This window comes from Tyto alba, unplaced genomic scaffold, assembly GCF_018691265.1.
Source record: "Tyto alba isolate M040663 unplaced genomic scaffold, T.alba_DEE_v4.0 Super-Scaffold_7, whole genome shotgun sequence".
In the NCBI taxonomy this organism is placed as follows: Eukaryota; Metazoa; Chordata; class Aves; order Strigiformes; family Tytonidae; genus Tyto; species Tyto alba.
This window is the reverse complement of record NW_024881328.1, coordinates 38,165,462-38,189,398: the sequence shown is the minus strand read 5'-3', so window position 1 is coordinate 38,189,398 and position 23,937 is coordinate 38,165,462. Positions and strand designations below refer to the sequence as shown.

The following is a 23,937-nucleotide window of genomic DNA, read 5'->3' as shown; positions in this document are numbered from 1 at the left end:
CCAGGAGGACCCCTGTATGTGATGGGAAGATGGAAAGGGAAGATGCAGGAAACATATTTGCAAATTAAGAATCACTGCACGGATCTAGAAGTGAATGGTTTACAGAAGTAGGAGATTGCACAGCAAAAAGCCTAAAAAACAGACATATAAGAGTTTGCTGTCTTCACTCACCCGCCAGCTTTCCTCATAGTGCTATAAGGCACCAGGCCACTTCCCTATAAATTTGCCCTGCAACTTTGCTGAAGCAGCAGACAGACAACCGTGGTAAAACTGTCAATCACACTACCTGGCCAGCAGCCTGGCTGTGGAGATCAGCTACGACGATGGCAGGTGAGGAAGTCAGCACGGGTTTACTTGGCGGTTCCTGCTTGCCGGCGGCCGGGGGGCTGCTGCGGCTGCAGCCCTGCTGCTGGGCTGCTGGCGGGTCCCCGGGGGAGGCGGCTGCCTCGGGCTGGGCTTCAGTGAAAGTCACCGACCGCTTCTGCTCCGCTGAAGGGTACAAAGCCCAGAAAATTGAGTATTAAAATGCTACAATGTGGGAAGGAAAACGCAACAAGAAAAGAAGAGAGAGAATCTCTGGAGTTTTCACACTGAGACAGGATTCGTGATTCATTCCATCTTTATAAGCCGTCTGATTGGAATCTAATCTAAAAGCCTTTTGCCCTGGGCTTCCTCGAAAGCCACAGCACGAGTCAGGGATCTCCTGAAGACTAGTCACCCTACCCATCTTTGCCATGGCTTGGTGAGATAAACGCCCCCCCCCCCCCCCCCCCCCCCAACATCTTTCCATCCCAGAAGAATATACTGAATTGCATTCCCATGAGAGTTAGGCATTTCTGCCCTCAGCTAAAAAAGGAAAACTGAGATGCAAATACATAAAGGAATTTCCCAGGGCTTCGAAGGAAATCGGAGAAAAGAAAGAGCGCTGCTGCTTGCTCCCCATTCCTGCAGACTGAGACCACTATCCAGGAATAACAGAACAGCACAGAGTGAAGACAGCTAGACTAAAACTTAACAGTAAAACTGATATCCCTGCTCCTGCTCTTAATTACTTTGGGTCAACTTTTATGTTTCAAACATGTCCAGCAGCGCTGTTGCCCCAGCACGCACAGTTCTGGCTGAGTGGTTAGAAACCCAGAAAGTTCGCAAGCAACCTTTGCTCTTCCAGGTGTTTCCTCCAAAGTTAAGGGCTCACTTCAGATGGTACGGAATACAGCCACCAGCTCTGCTTGGCAGTGCTGACTCCTGGAAACATACGGCGTGGACTAGAACAGTCCTACATTCATTTCCATACGCAACCCTTAAAGCTCTGCACTGCTAAGCTTACAAACGGTGGGAAATCTCCTTCTTTCTACTACTCTCAGTAGCAGTAATTTGCTTCAAAATTTTGCACGTGTGGAGGTTTTGGACGAGGCATCCTGAATAGAGGACACCTGTCCCTTAAGTTCTCCACAGCTCAAGGAGACATGATAATTCATTGTCCATGTCCAGTTTCACTTTGAAAGCCTTTGGAGAAACCACCAAAGTGTTTGGAGGTGGTGATCTTCCGATAGGATATCCACCTACTAGGAGAAAGGATAAACCTGCTGGGACTTCACTTTAAGCTATTAACATCATACTAACTGTTCCTTTAAGCTAAACCAACAACATAGCGTTTTCTGCTTTCAAATGTGAAGTGCTGGTTCTGGAAATGCAGCACTGCCCTACCGCTAGGTTTTGGTTTTGGCTGGATGCTCCGCCGCGTGGTTGAAAGTCGAGCTCCATGACGGCTGCGAGGTTCGGTTTGAGTCTTCTGACGTGACAGCAGTGGTCGTCGAAGCTAAACGTTGGAAGAAAGAGTTAGGCTGATGTACGTTCACATATTACACAACTTCTGCTCTGTAAGGAGGACGGATCATCATTGCCTATTCCTCTAGATGTCCAGTCACTCTATTAGCAGATAAATGTTTTAAGGTTTCCATGGCTCAGACATCTCCTTCATATGAACTCCTGGGTTTTGTGCCTTTTCGGTTTCAATACTGAACGTAATGCAGCGCAGATGGTCTGACCATCATTAAATTAAAAAAAAAAAAAAAAAAAAGCCTGCAAAGGAAAAGACTGGGGAATTCAAAACGAAGTGCACCTCCTCTTTTAGGGATTTGTCAGGCCTCTCAGCTACGACTTGTGCTACAGTTCCTGCTAACTCAACAGACTGCACTAGTCTATCACAAATTCAGTAAAAGGGAAATGTCACATCCACAAATCATTTCAAAACAGACACAGATGAGAAAAAACAAACCAATTCAAACAGAAGGAGAGAGGGTTTGTTCACTCACCTGCCGTAGGCCTCTCTTCCGCCCCAGGGGCTGCTGCAGAAGGAGGTTCTGCTGGCCTGGCTCGCTCTGCACGCTTGCCACCCTGTTAGATGTTGACAGCATTAGGCCAAGCACAGAAGCACCCTGTATAACTAGAAGGTGTCCTGGCAATTGTGACTAAAATAAATAAATAAATAAATAAACCAACCAACCACTAATGGCACAGTCACTTCAAAGAGCAGTACTGTCTTTGAAGGATGGGGGGGACGTGTCTGTTGGGTTGTGGCTTCTGGGGCTTAGGAAAGGGTGGGAGGTGGAGTCATGGCATTCAGGACTTGGCCACGCATAGGTAGCATCCAAATATAAATAACTGCAGATTTCAGTTTTCAGTCATTGATTGATGCATCCCACTGAGCAACACTCACTTCTCTGCATCCTTTGCCACATCAATAAAGGCAGGAATATCAGCTTCCTAGCTCAAAAGTCTTCTTCTTTGCCTTTCCTTTTTCAAGGACAATATTGTAAAAGCAATTTTTTATCCTCCCAAATAGACTCCACAGCCTCATCACAATTTTGTCATCTGGTTTCAATTTCAATTTAAGTCAACAAACAAAAAACAAACACAAAGTGACAAAGGATCCATTCACATAATGGATGCATGAGTTATGTGAACAAGGCCCCACACTCAACACTTGCAGCCTTAATTCTTTTTGTGGCTAACAAACAAAAAGGACAAGTAAACATAAATTTTATATATATATATATATGAACACAACTTTGTAGTTTTTAATATCTTGGCACAAAACATCTGAAAATCTGCAGTAAAAGAATCTTTAGCAATAAAATATACTCGGCCACATACCATCTCATTCTAACGTTCAACTGACCATTTAATCTACTTAATATAAAAATATCACCCGCCCCTCATTTTTATCAAAGCACTGTATTCCTCCAAACAGTTAAAAATTGGCCATTTAGCAGACAGCAGTCACAAAACAACATTTTGGCTGAATGAACTATGTCTGAGAGACATATGGTTACAATAGCAACTAACATTTAAGATGGACTTCTTTTAAATCAGGCAGCTGCTTATTTGGGACAGACTGGAATCCGCTGAGCCACAGGTCCTATTTAAGCAACTTCCAGCTCTATCTGGTACGCATTGTTGAAGATGCGGTATTACAATCCATTTTGCCTTTGGCCAGCATTAATCTAAAGGAAAACAACATTCTTTTCTCTAGAAGTTTTCCTTGGATCTCCCCGGAGGAGTTCAGTACCACCAAGAGAGTGAAGGTTTATTGCCTGACCTTACAGGACCGGAGAAGAAGACAAACCTAAAGACATGGTCAGAGAAGACACGGAGGATGTCTGTGGAGAGGCTTAAAAAGTTCTGCCTCCTGAACAGCTCGTTCTTCTCTTTGGCAGAAGTTATTGCCCGTAGGAGGTTTGGTGGAACAGAACATGAGAGGTTCCTGGTCTGCTTCAGGTCAAAGTCTGGTTACCTGACCCGAAAGTCCTATTCCTTCCTCCCTTATCAGTTTAAATTAAAGCCAGACTTCACATTAAACCATATGGGTTTCTACTAGCTCTGCTGGGGAGACAATGAATGGGCAACTTCAAGGAGAGAAACATCTTAAGACCCTGAAGCTCCTTCTCTTCTGATTGTTTGACCACAGCCTAATAATCCTAGGCATGCCTTTGGCAACCTCACCACAGCGGTAGTGGTTTGGAAAAAAAGGAAAAGTTGCTGCAAGCTCAAAGCCTGAACAAACAAGATATATTTGAGTCCTTTTCTCCCTCAGACAGCTCTTCTAAATGAGATCACCAGTCTCTGGAACATATTTTCCAGCTTTTACGTAGGGTATTGACATGATTTACATATAAAGCATCCTAAACAACATGCAAACACCCGCCTATGAATAAGCAGGGTCCTCCAAGTAACTTCCTGTTACTAGGACTGTGATCTTGACCCAGACAATGACTGCAGCACATGCAACCCGTAGGTCCAGAAGCAACACACTGTTCCTTATTAAAGCAAAGAGACTGTGCTTAAATTAGTCTTTAGATTTGAGATCCAGACTACCTGAAATTACAGTTTGCAGGATTTTCTTAATCTTCGGTTTCTAAGATTACTTAAAAACTATCCCTCTAAATTTTAAGAAGTTTTTAGAGTAGTTACCAGTACGTGAATTAAGTAGGAAATAGCTGGAGAAGGTCTTGAAAAATACTTTTCTATTGGACTAGCCTTTGAGAATACTGTTACAATTTCTGATGAAGGAACAGTAACTCTTAGTTCTATGAGGAGACTTAAATGTCTGTAGCAGAAAGACTACAGTTATATTCAGTACAAAACACGCATCACGAAAACACTTTGAAAAAGTCATTAGATAAAGGGAGTACATGGACCGCATGAGGGCACAGAGGCTATGCACGAGGGAAAAACTGATTCCCATGGAGTAATCTGTGCACTGAGGACAAACAGTAGGTGAGTAAAAGAGAAGCTGGACTTTGTGTCTTCCTGATGGAGTCTGGGATTTTCAGTCTGGCTTATATAATAAGTGAAATGAGTTTAGTGAGCTGCTGAGTGTTTATTTCCAGTACTGAATCATTACACAAATTGGTATAATTTCGGATGATTTTATGAGCTGAAATTGGAGATATCAATTGCAGGCAAACGGTGGCCTTGAGAGCAGCTGAGTTTTGCAGAGCTGCCTGCACATAGCACAGTCCTGCCTTCTATCTCCAGATTTTGAAGAAGGGAAGGAAAGAGAGAAAGAGTTATAAAGACCACAAATTTCAGATGAGTGACTGAATTTTCAGACATAAACTTTCACTTCATGAGGGTTTGTGAGCGTTTCTTTTCACATCAAAGAGCAGCACTACTGATCTTGTTTGTGTGAAAATTAGTGTGGCAGGCAGAGTGTTGGCTCTGTGTAGCCCCCTCCCCTCCTTTTCTGTCTCTCCTAGTTTATCAGACCCGACCAGGAGTATACTGTTTTTCTGTCAGCCCATGGGACCCAGTCAAGGAACACTGTATCAAATGCCATCTCAGCTGACAGTGTGTTTTGCTCCTGTGGCAATATGATCGATAAGAAGGGGTTTTCTGCAGTACGTAAGCCAGATTTATTTGGGAACAACAAAACAAAAGTTTTTCCTGCCCAACACAAAGATGCTCTGTCACTCTCTGAGTATCTCTGTAAGGGGTTTTATCTTCACAATAATGTTACTCCCATTGCATAGTTAGGGCAGAGACAGGTAAGCAGAAGATCAAACCAACCCAACTTCATGGAAGCATGTTGCCAGCACTACAATAAATGACAGCCAGTGCAGTCACACAGTGGGGGCTAAAAGAAACTTTGTCAGGTTGCCAATTACAATAAGTGATGTCTGTGAATTGCAAGAAACCATGCAGCCAAAAAAAAAAAAAAAAAAAAAAGAAAGAAAGAACAAAGAAGAAACCAAAATAGAGACAAAGGAAGCAAGGAGTTTGAATGTATTAAAAAGATGCAGATGCTTGCCATGCCATTATGGTAGAACATACACACTTTGTGTCCCATCTGCGTGAGAGGGTTAGTGGACAAAGGCCAGTGGAGAATGGGTTAAAGTGTAGATGAACTCCAGCTCTTGTATTCCCAGACACATCCTAGCCCAGTTAGTGTTAGATCTGCTACGCTTGCCCTGGCAATGTGAATTCATTCTCATTTTCCCTATTAGGCACCATTAATCTAAGATAGGCATAATGACAAACATTAAACGAAAATGTGTTTGTGCAACAGATTTCCATTACAGTGACTTCTCATTCTTGTTCCCTTCTGATTTGGGAAAATATCCTCTCCTCTCAGATTCTAACCACAACAAATCACAATGCTGGACACATATGCTCCTCAGCCCTGTACCCCATGCTATCTGTTTACTTCTGAGCACTTAAATGCTGTCCCCCTTCCTGTCTTCCCTGCTTTTCTACATGGCTGGGTCTAACTGCTATAGAACAAAGGGAAACAGACTTTATTCTTTATTGTGTTTGTCACTACTTATTGAATTTGTTTTAAACTCCTACCTTCTGTAAGGGTCTAGTCTTCATATGATTTATTTCTTTATGTCAGTTAAGACTAAACATCAGCTTTTGAATTCAGAAGGCAATCCTAAACAGTTGCTATCACTGTGCTCCAGCTGAAATCAAAGTTGTGTAAGAAAAATTCAAGTCTCCTTTATTCAAAACTAATATAAAACTGAATATAAAACCACATTAATTCTGTCCTATGATCCCCACAGCACGATAAGTGACTATGTCTGCTTTATTACTTCTGTCTGTTAGAGGAGGAATCCAATTTGCACATGTAACAATGCAGTTGAAACATCCTTTCTTCCTTACAACTCCAACCTAGCCTTTTTATAAAAATTAGCAGTATTTCCCTGTCTTCACTCCTTCTAAGGCTTTGCAGTCCCAACGTCCTTCCTTCAGATGTTAGTGCCTGCTCCTTGAAAAGAATAATAAACCTCAAAGAACTGACTCCCAAGTATATCTGCTAACCTTTTTGCCTAAGGAAATCTCCGTACCACAAAGCAGACTGGAGGATAGTGTCCTGGTTCCTCACAAAAATTGGTGTGACAGAAATTAGTAGGAACCCACTGTACAGCTGATTACATTTCAGGGTTCAGAAGAAATGATTGCATTTGAACTCATCTGTTGACTTAGCCGTCTCATATTCCTCAGCCTCACCGCCACTGTGAGGAGTGAGTCCCCCCCACTTAGCAAGATGAAAACATTTCCAATTCAACACTGATGTAACCTGGTATCAGGTCACTATGGCTTTAACTCAGATACGGACCTTCTCCTTCATCATCCTCCTCAACTGTAGTGAGTTTTTAGCTCTACTTAAGGGATGGCACTTAACTTCTTCAGTTGAATGACTTCTGTTCTCTTTAGGCCCCAAAACATGCTCAGATGACCACACAACCCATTTTGCTTTATCACAACACGAGATAGCAATATTCCTGTCTCTGCCAACAAGCCGATGTCTTTTCCTAATGCTGCTCCTACAGTAGCACCAATTAGAGACCGATCTGCCAAAGCAGGATCCACACACACAAAGGACACCATGAATCTCAGTGACATCACCAGTGATAAACTCTCCATTTGTCAGCCGAGAAGAATGAACAAAGCAGCCTGTCCCCATCCCAAAAAGCCACTACTGACATCTAACAAGCTAACAAAATAGATGCCATTCACACAAACGCCTCTCAACATATCCACACCTTCAGCTGGTGTTGTAAAGTAATGAAACAGTGTGTTGCCCTCCGTGTTGCCCATGTAAGGGGCCGTGTTCTTCTGGAAGGAAACTGAGATGCTCTTGGGACTAATGACAGCTTTCCAACCTCACAAGGGTGGGATGAGAGGTGCGAGCACGGCAGCAGGGTAGTAAGGATGATTAAGACGACTGAGCTGGCTGTTAAAGGTGCAGCCCTCCCTTCTGAGCTCACTCCTGACCCATTTGACAGGCACGGCCCTAACAGTGTTCGCACACAAACTCCCCTCTCCACGGGTAATGGGGAATGGCTAGACCTGCGTCCCAGTACCGACAGGGCAACTTTAAATATGTATTAATGGTGTCCACCGGCAGGCTTTCTAAGGTGTCATTTGAGTATTGGAAACACTTTGTGAAAATAATGAGAACTATTGTAAAGCATCCACAGAGAACTATATTCCACGGGACTGATCATAATTAGTTTTCTTAGTGAATGTTAAAGAACACAGCTTGATATTGTTATTAAGTCTTCTGTGGCGACAGCATTGTGAGATGAATGGAAAAACAGATGTTTCTGTTTTATATAAGCCTCCAGACTAATGCTTGTAACAGGCTACAGCTAATGCCTTGTGGATAATCTTTCTCATGCCTTTCAAGCAATTGCTAAACAAGGGGAAAACCCTGAGGCTAGCCAGCCGGACCGCTATTTCACTTGCTACAGCTTTTTCTTTCCCCTTCCCCTTAGCCTCTTCAAAGTCATTGGCAATCAAAGCTGAAAACTGAAGGTGGGTTGCTACACCTTTGACTTGCAGGCCTGAATATCAATGAGCCACAAGAGACAGAGATGGAGAGAGCGACAAAAGGTGAGGGGAAGAGACAGAGGAGATTGGAAACGGCTCGTTTCCCAGCACACACACTGACAGACAGGTAGTGTTAACACTGTACCTAGAGAGGCTGCCCTCAGTGGCCAGGCTCGGGGAGTCATCGAGGACATTAGGTTCACTGCAGGAGGGGCAGGGAGATTAAGAATTTAGGGAAAGAAAATGAAAAAAGCATGCGATTGTCTCTGTTTTCAAGGGAAAAAATATCAACGGAATAAAAAAGTAAAAAAAGGACGGTAACATTAATTGGTCTCGCACGCTCAACAGCACATATATGACTCAGAGGAGCTGAAAGAACATCTGATAACAGGAGCAGTCTTTAGAGGGAGTTTACACTACATGGAGACTTCTACAACTCTGCTGAGAACTGGGGAGCTGAGAAGTTCGGTAGGATGTGTTTCCACAGGAAACAAGGGTAGGGAACTGTTTTCAAAGCCGTTTTCCTGCAGCATTTTCATTTATTTTGGTTCTATTTACTTCCAGCTTCATAGAAAGCTTTTTTTCCCCCCCTTCCCCATGAGCCATTTCTTTCTGAGGGAGGGCTAAGCTGTCTCGCATGAGCTACAGACCACTCTCCTTCTGGTATGATTTTAAGGACAAACATCTGGAAAACAAGGTCTCATAGTGCAGTGAAACTGTAAGTAAACAGCTGGCATGGATCCTGGCAAACAAGTACACAATCACATTGCTTTTCTACACTTCAGCTGGTTGGGCAGGAGCAGCCTTCTCAGCCCATAGGAAAAACATGAACGAAAGCAAGCAGTCTGCTGGGTTACCAGCAGGAAAGCAATAATAATATTACTTAACATTAATTAGTTTACATTTGTGAGGCAGTCTGAAAGCCCGGAGCTCATCCATAACTGAAAAGGGCATAACGTTGTGAACTATGATTAAGCTTGCTGAGCTTCCCTACACAGATGAAAAGCGATTCTCCTGGCATACCATGTACTTAAAAAGTAGAGAGCAAATCTCTGTTGTAATTAAAGTCTTTTTTTCTCAGCTTCACCATGACTTGGGATTGCACAAAGCAAACATTGCTATCAGTCAAACTGTGACTCTTATGAAGTTTATGCATTGAAGATGGAACTGAAGGATTGAGGAAAATGCAGTCTTGCATATTAATTTTTCAAGAGACAAAGGGACTGAATCAATTGAGTTCAAAAGTCAAATGAGTTCCTGTAAGCCCTTTTGTGAAAACTCCCAGATAAAATCTGTGTAACTTCTCTCCTGTAAATCACTTCTCCTATCTCTGCTGGTATGTACTACAGCTGTTACTTTTCCTTCATGTATCAAGGTTATTTCTTTAATTTCAAGCAAGACTGGGGAGGCAACAATGTTGTTTGTTTTTCCAAGGCTGGTCATGAGATAATCTAGAATTTATTCTTAAAAGGTTCAAAGGGAATAACGTAAATGAATCTGTCCATTGTCAGATATCCTTGGATAGCTATATTGCAGACAAGTAAAACGATAAACATTGCTTATTTAGAAAAAAAAAAATCACATTTAAATGCAAAACTTCTCTCTACATCTTCTAGAAATGTACATTTCTCTCTACATCTTCTAGAGATGTACGTTTCCCAAATTCCAATCTCTTTCTCACCACTCCATGTTAACCAGGAATGAGACATTCAAAGTTATTTCTATCAACAAGTGTATTTCTGGTTTTAAACAGTATTAAATGCCATCTGTGAACCTGATATTCAGTTTCTGTGATGAGCTAGTTACTGTTCTAAGAAGGACAAAGACTACATGGAAGAAAACAAAATAAATCAAACAGGATGCCTCTGCCCTGCTTCCCAGCTTCTCAGGATTCTCCTCCCCACTCCCTACAGATTGCGTACGGTCCTCTGGTTCAATTCATAACCCCAAAAATCACAGGTTTTCTTTCCGCTATCCACGGTAGTAGCAGAGGAAAATAATAATGCCGAGAGTTTCTGAAACTGTTTAAGAGGAAGGTTTCTGTGGATGACACCTTGTTCTTATGGACCTTATGCAACACAGATCATCTTGGAAAATCATTATTTCCAACCCTGCACCCTTGGTCCAACACTATTTCAGGATGAATAAATTTACCATCACTATGCTGGCACTGATCCTACTATCCCGTATCTCTGATGTACACATAATATACCTGCGCCATTTCTGCTCTTGTAAATATAATGGGAAAGGTGAAAAGCCCATGTTGTTACCTTTGGCTGGGTAACATGCCCACCTCAGCCTGAGGTGCAGACACGCTGGAGAGATGGCTGGAGAACCGCCTCCTCCCAATGGCACCCATAAGGTATGCTTCCTGTTCACTTACCACACTGGGCATGCTCAAGGAGTCATCTAGAAAGAAAGAAAAAACAGGAAAGGAGAGGAAACAACCAACCCAAACCCCACCCACGTATGTGCAGTTGTCAAGAGATAACAGGACGCCAAAGGTGTACCCAGCATTTACTCACCAAGACCCCAAGCCTGCAAAGTTCAATACTGCCGTAAGATTTTACAGTCACAGTTCAGAAAGACATATGCACAACAACATGCAGGATGAGGAACCTAGCACACCTGGGGCAGGGATTTATGTATGCTTTCAGTTTATATGGCTCTCAGGAAAATGTGTTTGGGGAATTGAGCTCCCACTAGGGCTTACTTCCTGTGATCAATGAATTGTTTGTTAATATACAAAAAATTTCTGGCATAAAAGCTGTATCTGGACATTTTGGTGGTGTGAAATAAACTGCTGCTATGATGTAGCAAAGCACTGTTACAAAAGATAAAATACATAACAGCAAAATGCAGAACTGACACCCTTTAACACCCTTTGGGACATGCATTTTTAAATGTCACCAAAAAAATTGGATAAATTGACTCAAATACATCATACTGCAACTGAATTATGCAGACAGTTGGAGTGTGATTAGGACTGCTTGAAATTTTCAGTGCTGTTTCAAATTATATAAAGTACCTGGAAAGAAATGACTCTGTTGTGGGTTTTCCCACAACAGCTTCTAATTACAAATAAACAAACAAATAAAACAAAGGGGAAGTTTTGTGTAATTTTCCATTTTCTTCTCAACCTCTTCCAAATGTGACATACTGATGTATTTCATGGCAGCATTAAGCCAAGGCAGGGCTGAGGTAATACTGCCACAAGCAAATAGGAAGATAGCACTCATCGTTCCACACACTGTCTCATAATTAATCTGAGGCTGAAACCAGAGTTTGCCACAGTGAGTATCTGAGCAATGTATCAGCAGTACAGTATTGAGTGGATTGTACAATGTTTAGTGATGAACCCAGCCAAAACAAAGTTGGGCTGAGCCTGGAAAGTTTCAGGCTAACTGTTCTTTCCCAAAAGACAATTCTGCTGTAACCGCACAGGCCTTTCTTTTGAGCCACCCATTTTCACTCCTTTTGTTTAATGTCTTTGGGGAATAGTCAGCAGTCCTCAAACACAAAAGTGGAGTGCCTGAGTTTCAGGCATTGAGGCAACCAACCGTTGCAGCACCAGAAGACAGTATCCCTGCTAAAGAAGGGGGAAGCCCAAGCCTGATGACATATGAGCAGAGTTTTCTACCCTGGCTTTCAGTGATGAACAACTCAGAAGCAGATGGACAGCTCAGAAGCAGAGAGAAGACAAAATTCCAAGAATAACATGAAACTCAGCTGAAATGACAAAGCAACATTCAGGTCATTGCAAATTAGTCCCCAAAAGATTCACCATCCCATTCCTTCTAAACTCGCGCCAGAAAGCCTGGCAACCCCAGAACCTGCCAGCTGCCCAAAAGGCAGATCAAGCTTTTGTTGTCAGTAGGTTTAAGGCTTAATTTCCTCGTTGTTAATTGAGTGACACAAGCACACAGACATTTCACCCTGCAGAGAGCCACAGCTGGATCCCATGCAGCACAAGGACAACATATTCCACGTCAGAGCATCTGGACAGAAGCGATGAGCAGGAAGTACTAAAATCCTGCAGGAACAGGATCCTAGCACAGAGCCAGCCACAGCCCCTGCCTACTGTCATGATGAAGGTCAAAGAGAGGAATGATTGCCAAATGCCTTGTCAGCACTTTTGAGGATTGCGTGTCAGCCCAGGTCTCACACTAAAAAATCTGCCTGTGCGTTTCCCTTTTCCCTACCCAGAGCTCAGGAGGGAATGAGGAGGTATGGAACGACCCAAGCTTTACCACCACGAACTGCGTAGCAACCACACCAGTTTCTTAGCCTTGTGCCCCGTAGGCCTTTTGTTCACACTGGGACAGGACAACTGTCTTCCCCTCCCAGCCGTCCTCTGGGGCACCAAGAAAACATCTTCAATGTTGGGGGCTTAGCTCGAATCAGTAGCCACGTACTTTCTTCATCCTCCTCGTCCGTGCGGCTCAGCGTGTCCTGCGAGGCCTGCTGGGAAGGCTCGCTGTCCTGCTCCCAGACCGTGCCAGTGCCAGTGTTGGAGCGGGACATGGTGGCCAGGCTCAGGCGGTAAGCGGAGGTGGAGGTCCCCACGGTGCTGACAGATGTCTTTCCCTGGTAAGCTGCGTGAGAGTGGGAAAACCAAACCCAAGTCAGTGATGGCACTGGAAATCAATAACCAGCCAAGCATTCCTGTCACGTCGGGCACCTGACTCTGCCCAAACTAGTGGGGCAGGGGCTGGCAGCAGTGATAAAACACACAGCTGCCCTGGCTCACCTCATCTCTCCAAAATCTCACGTCTATTTTTCTTACGCAGTCTGGTTTTCTCCCTTAACCTTAGTGCCATATTTTCCAGATCAGCTTCAACATTTAGGAACAAGGCAAATTATTACCAAGGAAAAAAGGCTGAGGCATTTTCTTTTGAATTTGTTCTCTTAAGAAAAGAGAACAAAGCACATAAAATCTCTTGCCTGTGTAAGCAGTGGCTGCCATCTTGTGGCAACAAAGGTGACTCCTCCAGGAGAAAAGTATCCCCTCATGCAAGACAGAATTCAGTGCACCGTCAGCTCAGGGACACTGATCTGGACCTCACGGTAGAGAAAAATCAAGAAGAGGCCAAGAGGAGGAAGGAGGAGACAGATCTGCTGCTGCCAAACAGACAGATGCTTCTGCACGAGCAGCTTTGTGTTTAGAGATGTAGGTAGCGGCTTGCTGTGTTGTGGGTTGGGGCTGCACAAGCCAGCTGCGACAGCAAGAGGCAGCTGCTGGGAAACAGGACTCCAACTTAGTGGAGAAAATGGGCACGACAAGGTGCTTTTCACAGCTGACCTGGACTTCTGCTGACTGTCCAAGTGGCAAAGCTGGGCTGGGCACAGGGCCTGATCCAGGGGCAAGCTGTTGGGGTGTGAGTGGGTTACCCCGTCCCCCCGCTTGGCAGCGGACAGGTCTGCCTCACAAGTTAATTTACAGGCAAGCCAGCTGGCCAGATTGGGACGATGACCCTTAGCTCTCCCCTCGCCTCCTTACCAGACCCGCTGTGCACTGCCTCCTTCAGGATCTTCAGCTCGTTATTGAATTCGGCAATGAGGGAACTCTTGCAGAGCGGGCGCGGTATGAACCGTCTCTCCAGCTGGTCAGCGATGTGCTGTCGGGCAGTCAGCTCCTCGTGGTTCTCAGCTGGCTGGGCCAGCAGCTGCAAAATTGGGACACATTAGCACTGCAGGGAAATGATGCCCAGGGAACTGGGCCTAGTCTCCAGACCAGCATGAGCCTGCAGCCAGCAGTCTGTCTTCTTTGTAGGCATGAGGTTTTGACTCCAGCTATGAGGTTTCCACCTGACTTTCAGGGACAACCTTCTATTTGACTGAACGGCTATCAAAATCTCACTGACGTTGGTACATGGGGATAAGGGCTTCCTTAAGCTAAGCTCTGCCCGCAGATACGAGACAGCTCCTTCTTCCAAGATTATTTAGTCTGTCCAAGTAGTGAGACATGGTAGGCTACATAAAGTGGAGTACCATGTGCTAGTCTACCTGGTAAGCAGGGAAGAGCTGTGATTAACTCCTGGCCGCCTCAGCCTAGAAGCTGTCTGTCCATCCACAGAAATCCTGTCTGAACCTTCACCCAAGAGATGAAAAGTGGAGTGGGTGGTTTTCCTGGCCGTTAGCTGTACTGCCCAGCTCTGTGCAGAAGGGAGATTTCCGCAAGATTTCTGCCAAGTATGCCAACCCCTAGGTTCAGAGTGTTGATACTACTTCCAAGTGCTTTGAGTGTCTTTGTTGCAAAATTAAGTCCACATGCAAACCCTCTTGGTTGAGCCTGATAGTACTCTCCCATCCAGGGGAATTAAGGCTAGCTGCACTCCACGGATCACAGCTCCTGTATGACTGGCATACTCTTTAGTGTTGTCTAGGAAATAGCCCTGTGATATAATTTCAAAGGGTTCTCAGGCCTACTAACTTCTGAAAAATCACTCCCTACATAAACACAGTTCTTCCAGAAGTGCTGTTCCTCTGTTCTCAGCAGGGGAGTAAAGGATATCTTGCCTTCATGGAGTGATCTATCGGGAGCCAAAGCAACTGTTACCTTGCACTGGATGAAGGGCCGAAGGAGCACAAAGATAGGGATCCGTGTTCGTACGATAAAGTCGAGGAAATCCCACAGGGCCAGCCCTCCCACCTTCCGCAGTGCCATCTCTTTGACTTGCAGGCTCAGCCAGTACCACTGGCTGTCCAGTTGGCGTTCAAAGCAAACAAGGATCACCTTCAGGGCTACAGGGGAACACACACCAGCAAATGGCAGTCAGAGATGTTAGCAGTGTCCCTTACAAGCATCGAGGGAGGAATGGGGGGGGGGAGGGGGGTGGAGGGCCACAGTGGGCACAAACCTACACAGCCATGCACTCATGCACGTGCACATGCACACCCACACACCTCAGAGTCACAACTATCCTATCTATCAGTCTCCAAGCACGGCAGGGAAAGAGGGCAACCTTCGTATAATAAAGGCCTCAGGATCAGGACTGAGAGTCCTATTTCCAGAGAAATTTTCCTACTTCACACCTAAGTGCCTCTGTATTTTCTTGCTCTAGCTTCCCCTCTCCCTCCCTGCAGAGTTCTTTTGTCTTCCTGGAATTCAGATATTTTGAAATCAGCTCAGGGGGGAATACAGCCCTGGCTGATCAGACAACCTCAAAAATCTTGATCAAGCATAACCACACAAAGAGTCACCCTGTGAGCACAATAACCTCCAGGTTATTTATGGGATAATGAAAAGAACCTTTCTAGCAGTGCAGCTGCATGAGTCATGGCCAAACTGTAATCTAAACAAAAATATGGTCCAGTAAGCCAAGGGCTGTAATTCACAAGAGCACTGCATTACATAAGTGGATGAACAGCGATGAGGTCGAAAACGATGCTTTATATTAAAGTGGGCAGTGACCAACAGTTAGCTCACAGGAGAGACAAAAAATCTCCCCCTTTCCATGCTCCCCTGGTCTGGAACAAACAAGGAGGCTTGGGAATTGTGGGGGGAAGGCTGACTACTTCAACTTTCTTGATGGGATGGGCAAGATGTCTCAGACATCACACATCTGTATCCAGGTTTGTTGGGGGGGGGTGGGGAAAGGTGTGGCTAAATCAGTGGTGAACTGCCATTTTTTCATCAGTGTTACCCCAGTCCTCAAATGTGGATTAAGAAAGACCTGAATAGAAGTCTTCAGATAAATGCCCTCACAAAATCAGAAACTGAGAAGCTGTCTGAAGGAGTGAGAGCTTGGAGACAAAACTCTCCCGATACAGCCCCGATAACCTGCAGTGCTGCAGCATCTCCAATTTGATTATTTTTTCTTTCCTTTCACCTGTAGGTCATATGTGAGAAAATATACTATTATGTTGCAGCAGCATACAGTGAGCAGAGGGAATACCAGACAGTAAGGACCTTGTGTGAGCAGGGCCAGCAGGCAGGCAGACTGCATCACATTTCACCCTAACTAGCCAAGGGCCAGTGAAGCTGTGATATTAGGGGCTGACAGACAATCTGACTTGCCTTTTGTGGCTTCACTGCAATATTCTGGCAGCATGAAAACTGAGTGACCTCTACCTGTGCTGCAATCTCCTCCAGCTGCAGTGCAGACACTGCTCACGTTGCAATACATTCCAAAGATACTCCTGGCTTCACGCTCTGGCCTGGCCACTTGTTCAGGAAAAGACCTAAAGCAGCTCTAAAGAGCTCAATTAGCTCCTGCCTGAGACGGTTTTCTCTGGTGCTGTCTACAGTCTTGAACGCTCCATTTTATCTCTGTCTCTTCTCAGTGGTCAGCAGAAGCCATCACTCACCCAGGTAGGCAGCCTGGCTGGTGGACTCTGCGAGCCCTTCCCGCCGCAGGTCCTTCCCTGCATCCCCTGGGGTGGAGCAATGGGCAGGGGAGCTCTCCAGCATGAAATTCTTGCTGCGGGAAGTGCTGATGATGCGAGGTGGCAGGAGGATATTGATAACAGTCTGGAGCAGCAGCAGGACCTCAGGCTGCTCCAGCCAGGGGCTGTCTGAGATGCATTGGGAGGGGAGAGAGAGAGAAAGATCAGGCTACATCCCATTAAAGACACCCAAAAGATCCAGACCCTGTTCAGTTCCAAAATGGGGTGCAATCTCAAATGTCCCCTAAGCCAAAACTCCGTCCCCCACACCTTGTTATGCTGCTCTCCTCCTGTAAGCAAAGGCAAAGTTTATTTTAGCACCAACACAAACACACAGCTACACAGCACAAAGAAATGTCCCGTTCAGTGGTCTCATGATCTTATTTCCTTTTGACATTCCCCTCTCCTCATACTCTTTGCTTTCATTTAGGGATTTACCAGTGATCACCCTCTACAGAAGAAAGCAAGGAGCAGGACTTCTGCCAGAGAAGTGGCATGAGTTGGGCAGACTGTGATCCACAGGGGCACACAACTTCTGTGACCTCTGCTCCCCTCTGTGGCTTCTGCTACTACAGATTTGTCTTGCCCTGCACTCCAGTTTCAAAAGAAGGAGCACATCTGTGTAAGACCTGACTCAAGAACCATGGCACAGCTGAAACAAAGAGAAGAAACAACAACAACAACTTCTCCCAGTAGGGCTCTTTTCAGTCTCGGACCCAAAGGGCACTTAGCTGACACACTGGCAGTAACAGAAAACCAAATGAAAAAAATAAAAATAAAAAAATCAACAAAGGGCAGGGAAAGTGCAAACATCAGTTGTCAGAAAAGGGGGAGAAAAATTCTTTTTGTTAAATTAATCAGACCTTTGCTTCCAGATCCTACTGTGAGCACAAATGGAATCAGTAGGTTTAAAAGCATTCCTTCCCTTCTTTCCTGATTGGTGAATGGGGAGACGACATGGCTTAGGGGGAAATCTTCTTTCAAAGCCTGTGCAGTAATAATAAGAAAGGATTAAACGATTTCATCAGCAGATCACGCACACAAGTTACTGCAGGGAACGACGATCCCCCGGGCACCCTGCTTACATAGTACAACACCGGCATTGAGGACCTGATTGAATTAGAAGCCCTGAGACCACCTAAGTCACGAGTAAAAGGAACTCGCAGAGTAACACAGGTGTCACCTGCTCTTGTCATAGCCAAGATGTAAGAAGCCCAGATTCCTAACTCATAGAGATCATTAACAAAATCAGATGTATCCCACAGGAGTCAGCTGAGTGTTAGTCCTAAACTCTGCACTGCTGTGAATGGCATCAGGATCTGACCCAGACTATAGGGAATAAAAAAAGGAACAGAGGAAATTGCACAAATGACATCATCTGCTGTCCGAACATGGAGGTTATCCCCAAGCACATTTTTTGTTCTGCCTCACTTTGTGCTGCCCAATCATCCCTAATGGAAAGAATGAACTTCTGAAAAATAAACAAAATGCACGTTTACTTCTTGACACACAGTCAAGCCTAAATGGAAAGGTCTTTCATGTTCTTTAGAGGAGGTAGTACAAATGACTGTCACTGGAACCTCTGCTCATTTACACCTTCCCAGTTGCTACAGACTTAGCTGTGAGATACAACTGAACTGCAACTGAACCTTGCAACCCCTCAAGCTTGCAGACCTGGGCTGAGAAATTCCAGAAGATGCTTTCTGATGGGGTGTGAAGTACTTTTGGTTTTATATCCTGCTGGCACTATTAGGAATTATGACTACTCATGTGTTTTTCTTACATGGTTGGTTTTCATTACATTTAAAGCCCATGAATGAGTAAACTGGGAGAAGCAGATAACAAAAGTAAAAACTCCCAATACTTAAAAAAAATTATTAATTTGGTATCTGGTTTTAAAACAGACAAAAGATTTCAGAGAAGGTGAAGGTGGCCCTTTTTTTTTTTGCTTTTGATTAAAGAACCATTACCTCAGAGATGGAAGAAATATGTCCTTTCTGCGTCAGTTGGTACCAAAAAGTCCTTTTGTGCCTCATGCTCTGAGGGACAGCACTGTGGTTTTGTTCCTATAAGCCTTCCTTCCCAAACTGCCCTGATGCTCAGAAATACCTGCTGAAGTATTCAACTGGATGTGCAGTGCATTATTTAAAAATGCAAGTTGGAGCTAGATTAGGAAATTTGTCCCTTCTTTGGTCACCATTCTGTCTGATTTCATGCCAATGGGGAGAGAAAGGGATACAGAGGCAGAAAGACTCTGTAGTAGTTATGGCACTGCTATGAGAAAGGAATAGTGATGAAATTCTCCAAAAAGTCCAGGATGGTTTTTTTTTTTTTATTATTCTGGACAAGGATGCTATTGAGTCAGCAGCTGAAAAGCCAAGTTGCCCTGTTTTTTTGAGCTGGCACACTGTGTGACCAGCTCAGGTAAGAGCAGAAGAGCACAAACTCCCCTCTCAGTTGCACACATGGTCCCACAGAAAAAAAGGTAGGCTTGCATGGATGTAGCCCAAGCGAGGGCCCATCTGCCTGTGGCAGGAGGCTTATGCTAACTCCTTAGATCCTGCAGAGAATCCTAGCATGCTTGTCAGAGCCTTAAACAGCATCAATCAGCTGAACTCCCTGGACTTCAACAGTAGCGTTAAGCTGATGGATGCTTGCTGTGGACTTGGCCCCAACAGGTAAATTCTGAGCTTGAGTTCAAGCCTTCAAAAAGAAGGGAGAATGTTGTTTCTCTTTCATTTTTGGTGTATGTTCCACAGTTTTTGCCCAGCTTTTGCAGAAAGAAAACAGAGCACCGATGAGTTGGTGTCTCAACCAGAAGCTATAACAGGCCTGGCCACAGGCCAGGGCAGACACACCTGTATCTGCAATGCTACAAGCCGGACAACAGCTGTGCTGAAGGGCAGAGGTGGCGAGAGATAAGGGCTGAGATGAAGAAGGGGTAATCCATCAGCCACACTGGAGGGTCCTACCACTCCCATCACCTGCAATACAAACAGAGCACATCACCACAACTGACTACTTACAGTTTCATCCATGCCATATCCTCCAACGTCAGTGAAATGGAGGCGCCTTTCATCGAGCACTGAGTTAGGGTGGATCTAGGAGAACCAGCCCCCGCAGTGGTCCTTGCGGGAGCTGGGGCCAGTGGGGAGAAGGAGCTCTAGCAGGGAAAGGGAGGGGAGAAGGGGGAACCAGCAAGGATGGGAGGAGTGCACAGGTAATCTGGTACATTTATAAATGTACCCAGTACCAGCCCTGAATAACCAGCACTGGACCGGTGGAACAGTTAGAGTTGGAGGATATGTCATGTAATGACTGTAACAAATAAAAATATGTCATCAAAGCAAAAAGTCTGCATTGCAACTGGACATCTTTTCCCTTCTCTTGCTGATCTACTTGAAAAATAATGTCCTAAGTCTGACCCAAGCCGGGTTTTGTACAATGTTCAGATTCCTCTCAAACACAGTCGGTGCTTAGGAACTCTTTTTAAGAATGATTCTTCTTACCTGATGCCAGATGTCTGAAGCAGTCACCTGCACGCGACCTGGTTGCCTGGAACTCCCTGAAATATCAGTACAAGCAAATAGCACTTCTAGGGGAGAGTTATTTGAACTGTTTTGGATGTTTCCCTCAGGAGGATTTAAATCACAGGCCTGCATATTCCTGCTTCTCTCCATGACTAGACACATCTAAATGACAGGAACAGGCAGACCTGGCAGCCACCTAAGTTTAGGGGAGATGAATGCACTCTTTTTTTCCAAATCTGGCTTGGGGAAAAAGGCAGTAACCAGTTTTCTACCAGAAAAATCAAAGGACAATTTAGAAGGGGAAGAGGCGGAGCCCTTTCCTTATATCACTATGGATTATCATTTAGACATTTCCCTGCCTTCCTGGCTAATTTCTTTTTGGGCTTTGTGGTGCAACTGGTCTACATGTGATACAGTATGCAGGCAGGGGTGCTCCCACAGTTTACAGCATAGTTCTGACAGCTAGAGGTAAAATACTCTTAACAGTAGGAGTGCATCTTTTCCTGGTAGTTTTCCCTGACGTTCCCATCCTGCTGAATGTAAGCATGTTGACTGCACTTCAGCACTGCAGAGCTTTCCACTATTTTTAGAGCACTAGCTAATTCCTAATGCAGGCCCTCTGGAGAGCTTGCTGGCATGAATCACTCTGCCATGCCTGCTTGCCAAACTGTAAGTCCAGCCTAAATCTGTATTTGAGCTAACTCTGTAGCAGCCTCCCTGTGTTGCAACCCTAAGTAGTCTGAGGGCCCAAATTTCCAGTACCTCCAGGTAGCTACCTCTGCTAGAACAAGGAAGAAGCCTTATGGACTCTGACAGGTTGGATCTTCCCTGCCCTTGCAGCAATGAGTGCTGAATGGACTCGAAGGACAGGAACCTGGCAAAAAACTGATACTGCATTTTAGGTGATGATCATTGTTTTTAAAGCCCCTCAGAGCACTGGTGAACCCTGAGAGGATTTTTGTAACTGCTAGAAAAAGTAACGTTTATGTTCGAAGGAGAAAATGTTGTAAAACCCAATACCAATAAAAATGCTAATGCAGCGTTTCCCCCCTTAATTGTATTTTTTTTTCCCATGGAATTAAATTGTGCATGTTTGTCCAAATGGCTGGAGCTACACTGATCTCAAAATGAGGGTTTGCCCTCAGTGTAACAGCTGCAGAAACACTACAATCTATCACTGAATGACCAGACAGACTCCGTCTGTATCGTGTCTCTGTTGTAACACACTGAGGAGCATAAATTCTACTAAGAGTGGGATCTGAACATTGTACAGCTCAAACCTGTACTAGATCAAGCCAGGGACATTGCAAACAGTGGAGTGAATCCACCCATGTAAACCCTTCTAACTAGCCAACACCTGATGGCCTCTGCCAGAGGCGTCAGGGTCCTTCCCCACTGGAGACGGTAGGTATCCCCAGTGCCACCCACACCCCGCCTCTACCAGGTGTGTGCAGTCTCCACCACCCCACTCTCCAACTTGCAGCCCTCAGCTCTCAGCTCAGTCTGGCAAAGGTGGATCTTCAAAGTGGTGCGTGGGAAGCAACGGAAATAAATCGCTTGACCACCACTACCGGTCACTGTATCTCCCCATGCACCACTTCAAAAATGAACCTTGCTATCTCTAGCATCACTTGCAAAGTCCCCTTGCGAGGGGTAAGGGGGACAGGTAAAATGACAGGAATGGGAATGAACTGTCATCTTCAGTCCAGAGAAGTCAACATCAGGGGGAGGTTTAGCAAAGGTTCACGGGGTTGCCGCTCGGCTACTCACCAGATTGACACACACATTGATCAGAGACCTAAGGTGAGGCAGGAAGGATATGATTGGCTGCCTCTGAAGTGTCAAACAAACCCCTTCAATCAAATTGCTGGCAGGCTCCCACTCAACCTGGCGCCTGCAATACAACAGTAGGTGCCGTTAGCCACGGGCCTCCTGCCCCCCACCAGACGCCCGCAAACACGGCGACCGACACACAGTGACGCCCACAGAGGAAACGTTTCAGACAGCAACGACGTCCGAGATGAGCACAAAGTGCGCAACAGAGAAAAGGTTTTACCCACGCAGCTCAGGAAAGCACAGAGCCACAGAGCACACTGGGTGTTTGAGAGAGACGAGAAATGTAGCAGAGGGGTCTGCGCCAGCGACACAGGCCCCCTCACAACAGCAGTGGCAGATGAGCTGTGTTTCGCTCCCTGACGCTTCCCTCCGACAGATGGTGAATGAAAGGGAGCCATCAGACAGCTCTCAGGTGTGCCGGTGTGGGGAAAAGGTCTGCTGTGCCATGCTCCCAACTGAGAGCAACTCCTCCATCAGTTGGGCCTTGTGGACATTCTCACTGAGGTGAACAAACCCCAAAACCGGGCAGCTGTGAGTGCCCTCTGTGAGCTACTTTGCAGCCTCGTCTGCTCTGCCAGAGTGACTCCCAGACACAGTCTGCCCTAAACATAAACCGGCCCAGCAGTACAATCTTTACCTTCCTCACCCTGTTCAGGTGGGATGATTGATTCCCTACCAGCACCAAAACCCTTCATTCCAGGATCCTTTCTTCCCTGACACTTTGATTTTTTTCACCAAAACAGCTTTTAGGGCTTGTGACAGATGCTGAATGGAGTCCTTCCTAATCATAAGCAGACACAGCTTGGGTAAGAACAAAGTGGTTCACACCCTTCGTCTCGGGGCCTAACTCTCTGGAGTAGGTATAGCTCTCAAGACAGCATCTGAGCACGCACTTACTGGGATAGAAAGACAAGGCTTGCATTACTTGGTAGCTTGAGACAACAGCCTAGTCAAGCTCCTCAGTGAACTTCTTGGAGATACATGGGGAGTCAAGTGTTCACTACATAAGTTCCTATGCATCCACTGTTCTTAAATCTCCAGAACAGTAGGTTGTCCTTGTCCTTTCTTACACATATACTACTCCCATCAGACACTGGTTTTGGAGAGGAGTACCCACAGGAGGCAGCGTGTAAGATTCTGATGTGAGTGCCCCAATGGATGGCTCCTGGGGTCTGGAACCCAGCCTCGTCTCTAAGAGACTGCTTGGCCCAATGACGTTTAAATGTAGTTGCTGCATTTGGTCCAGTGACTTTGCTGTCTCTGCCCCTTTGTGTACAGAAGAGCAATTTCAGCCAGGCACAGGTACAGGCACAGACAGAGAGAGTATGAAGGGAATTTTAAATTATGAGCATTCATTCAGCTTACACAAAGAGAAAAGAACTTCAGGAAGACCCCTAAGCTGCCTTTGAGGCAGAAGAGAATATGAGCGAGGAAAGAAAGAATGAACGAGAAGCAGGCAAGACATGGCAAAGAATCAAACCAACAGGAAGGAGAAGGATCAAAATTTCTGCCTCTACAGTCCCTACAAGGGCATGAGTTTCTTAAAGAAGACTGTTAGCCAAAGGAAAGTGATAGATGGTGATGCCAGAAAGATCACCTCCCTGTTATTTGCTCCACCTTAGCTGGGTACACATGCTTCCCCCTGGGACCTAAAGTTTTGTGTCTGAGTCCTACATTCTGATGTTCTCTAACATCATTTGGCTTCTCAGCTGAGACTGCCAACGAAGTGACTGATTCAGGCAGTTGAGGACATATGCCCATGAGAGTGACTGAGACCAATGACTCTTTTTACTCAGGTCACTGGAAAATCCATAGGGCTGAGAGATTTTATACTACCCAGACT

General features: G+C 45.3%; 1 protein-coding gene across 14 annotated transcripts in view; it reads right to left on the bottom strand.

Moving 5' to 3' along the window:
* The window catches only part of UNC80 (unc-80 homolog, NALCN channel complex subunit), a 135,058-nt gene that overhangs the window by 4,501 nt on the left and 106,620 nt on the right, over positions 1 to 23,937 (bottom strand). For 12 of the 14 annotated variants that reach the window (XM_033008950.2, XM_042783864.1, XM_042783862.1 and 9 more), the window contains 12 exons: positions 22,029 to 22,152; positions 19,587 to 19,712; positions 17,592 to 17,715; positions 16,651 to 16,857; positions 14,900 to 15,084; positions 13,841 to 14,006; positions 12,756 to 12,935; positions 10,611 to 10,749; positions 8,486 to 8,542; positions 2,316 to 2,397; positions 1,708 to 1,819; positions 287 to 489 (listed from right to left, as the gene is read on the bottom strand). In XM_033008950.2, coding sequence (XP_032864841.2) covers positions 287 to 489; positions 1,708 to 1,819; positions 2,316 to 2,397; positions 8,486 to 8,542; positions 10,611 to 10,749; positions 12,756 to 12,935; positions 13,841 to 14,006; positions 14,900 to 15,084; positions 16,651 to 16,857; positions 17,592 to 17,715; positions 19,587 to 19,712; positions 22,029 to 22,152 — 1,705 coding nt within the window. The remainder of the gene's footprint in view (positions 1 to 286; positions 490 to 1,707; positions 1,820 to 2,315; positions 2,398 to 8,485; positions 8,543 to 10,610; positions 10,750 to 12,755; positions 12,936 to 13,840; positions 14,007 to 14,899; positions 15,085 to 16,650; positions 16,858 to 17,591; positions 17,716 to 19,586; positions 19,713 to 22,028; positions 22,153 to 23,937) is intronic. The other 2 variants (XM_042783868.1, XM_033008965.2) reach the window with 1 other exon arrangement.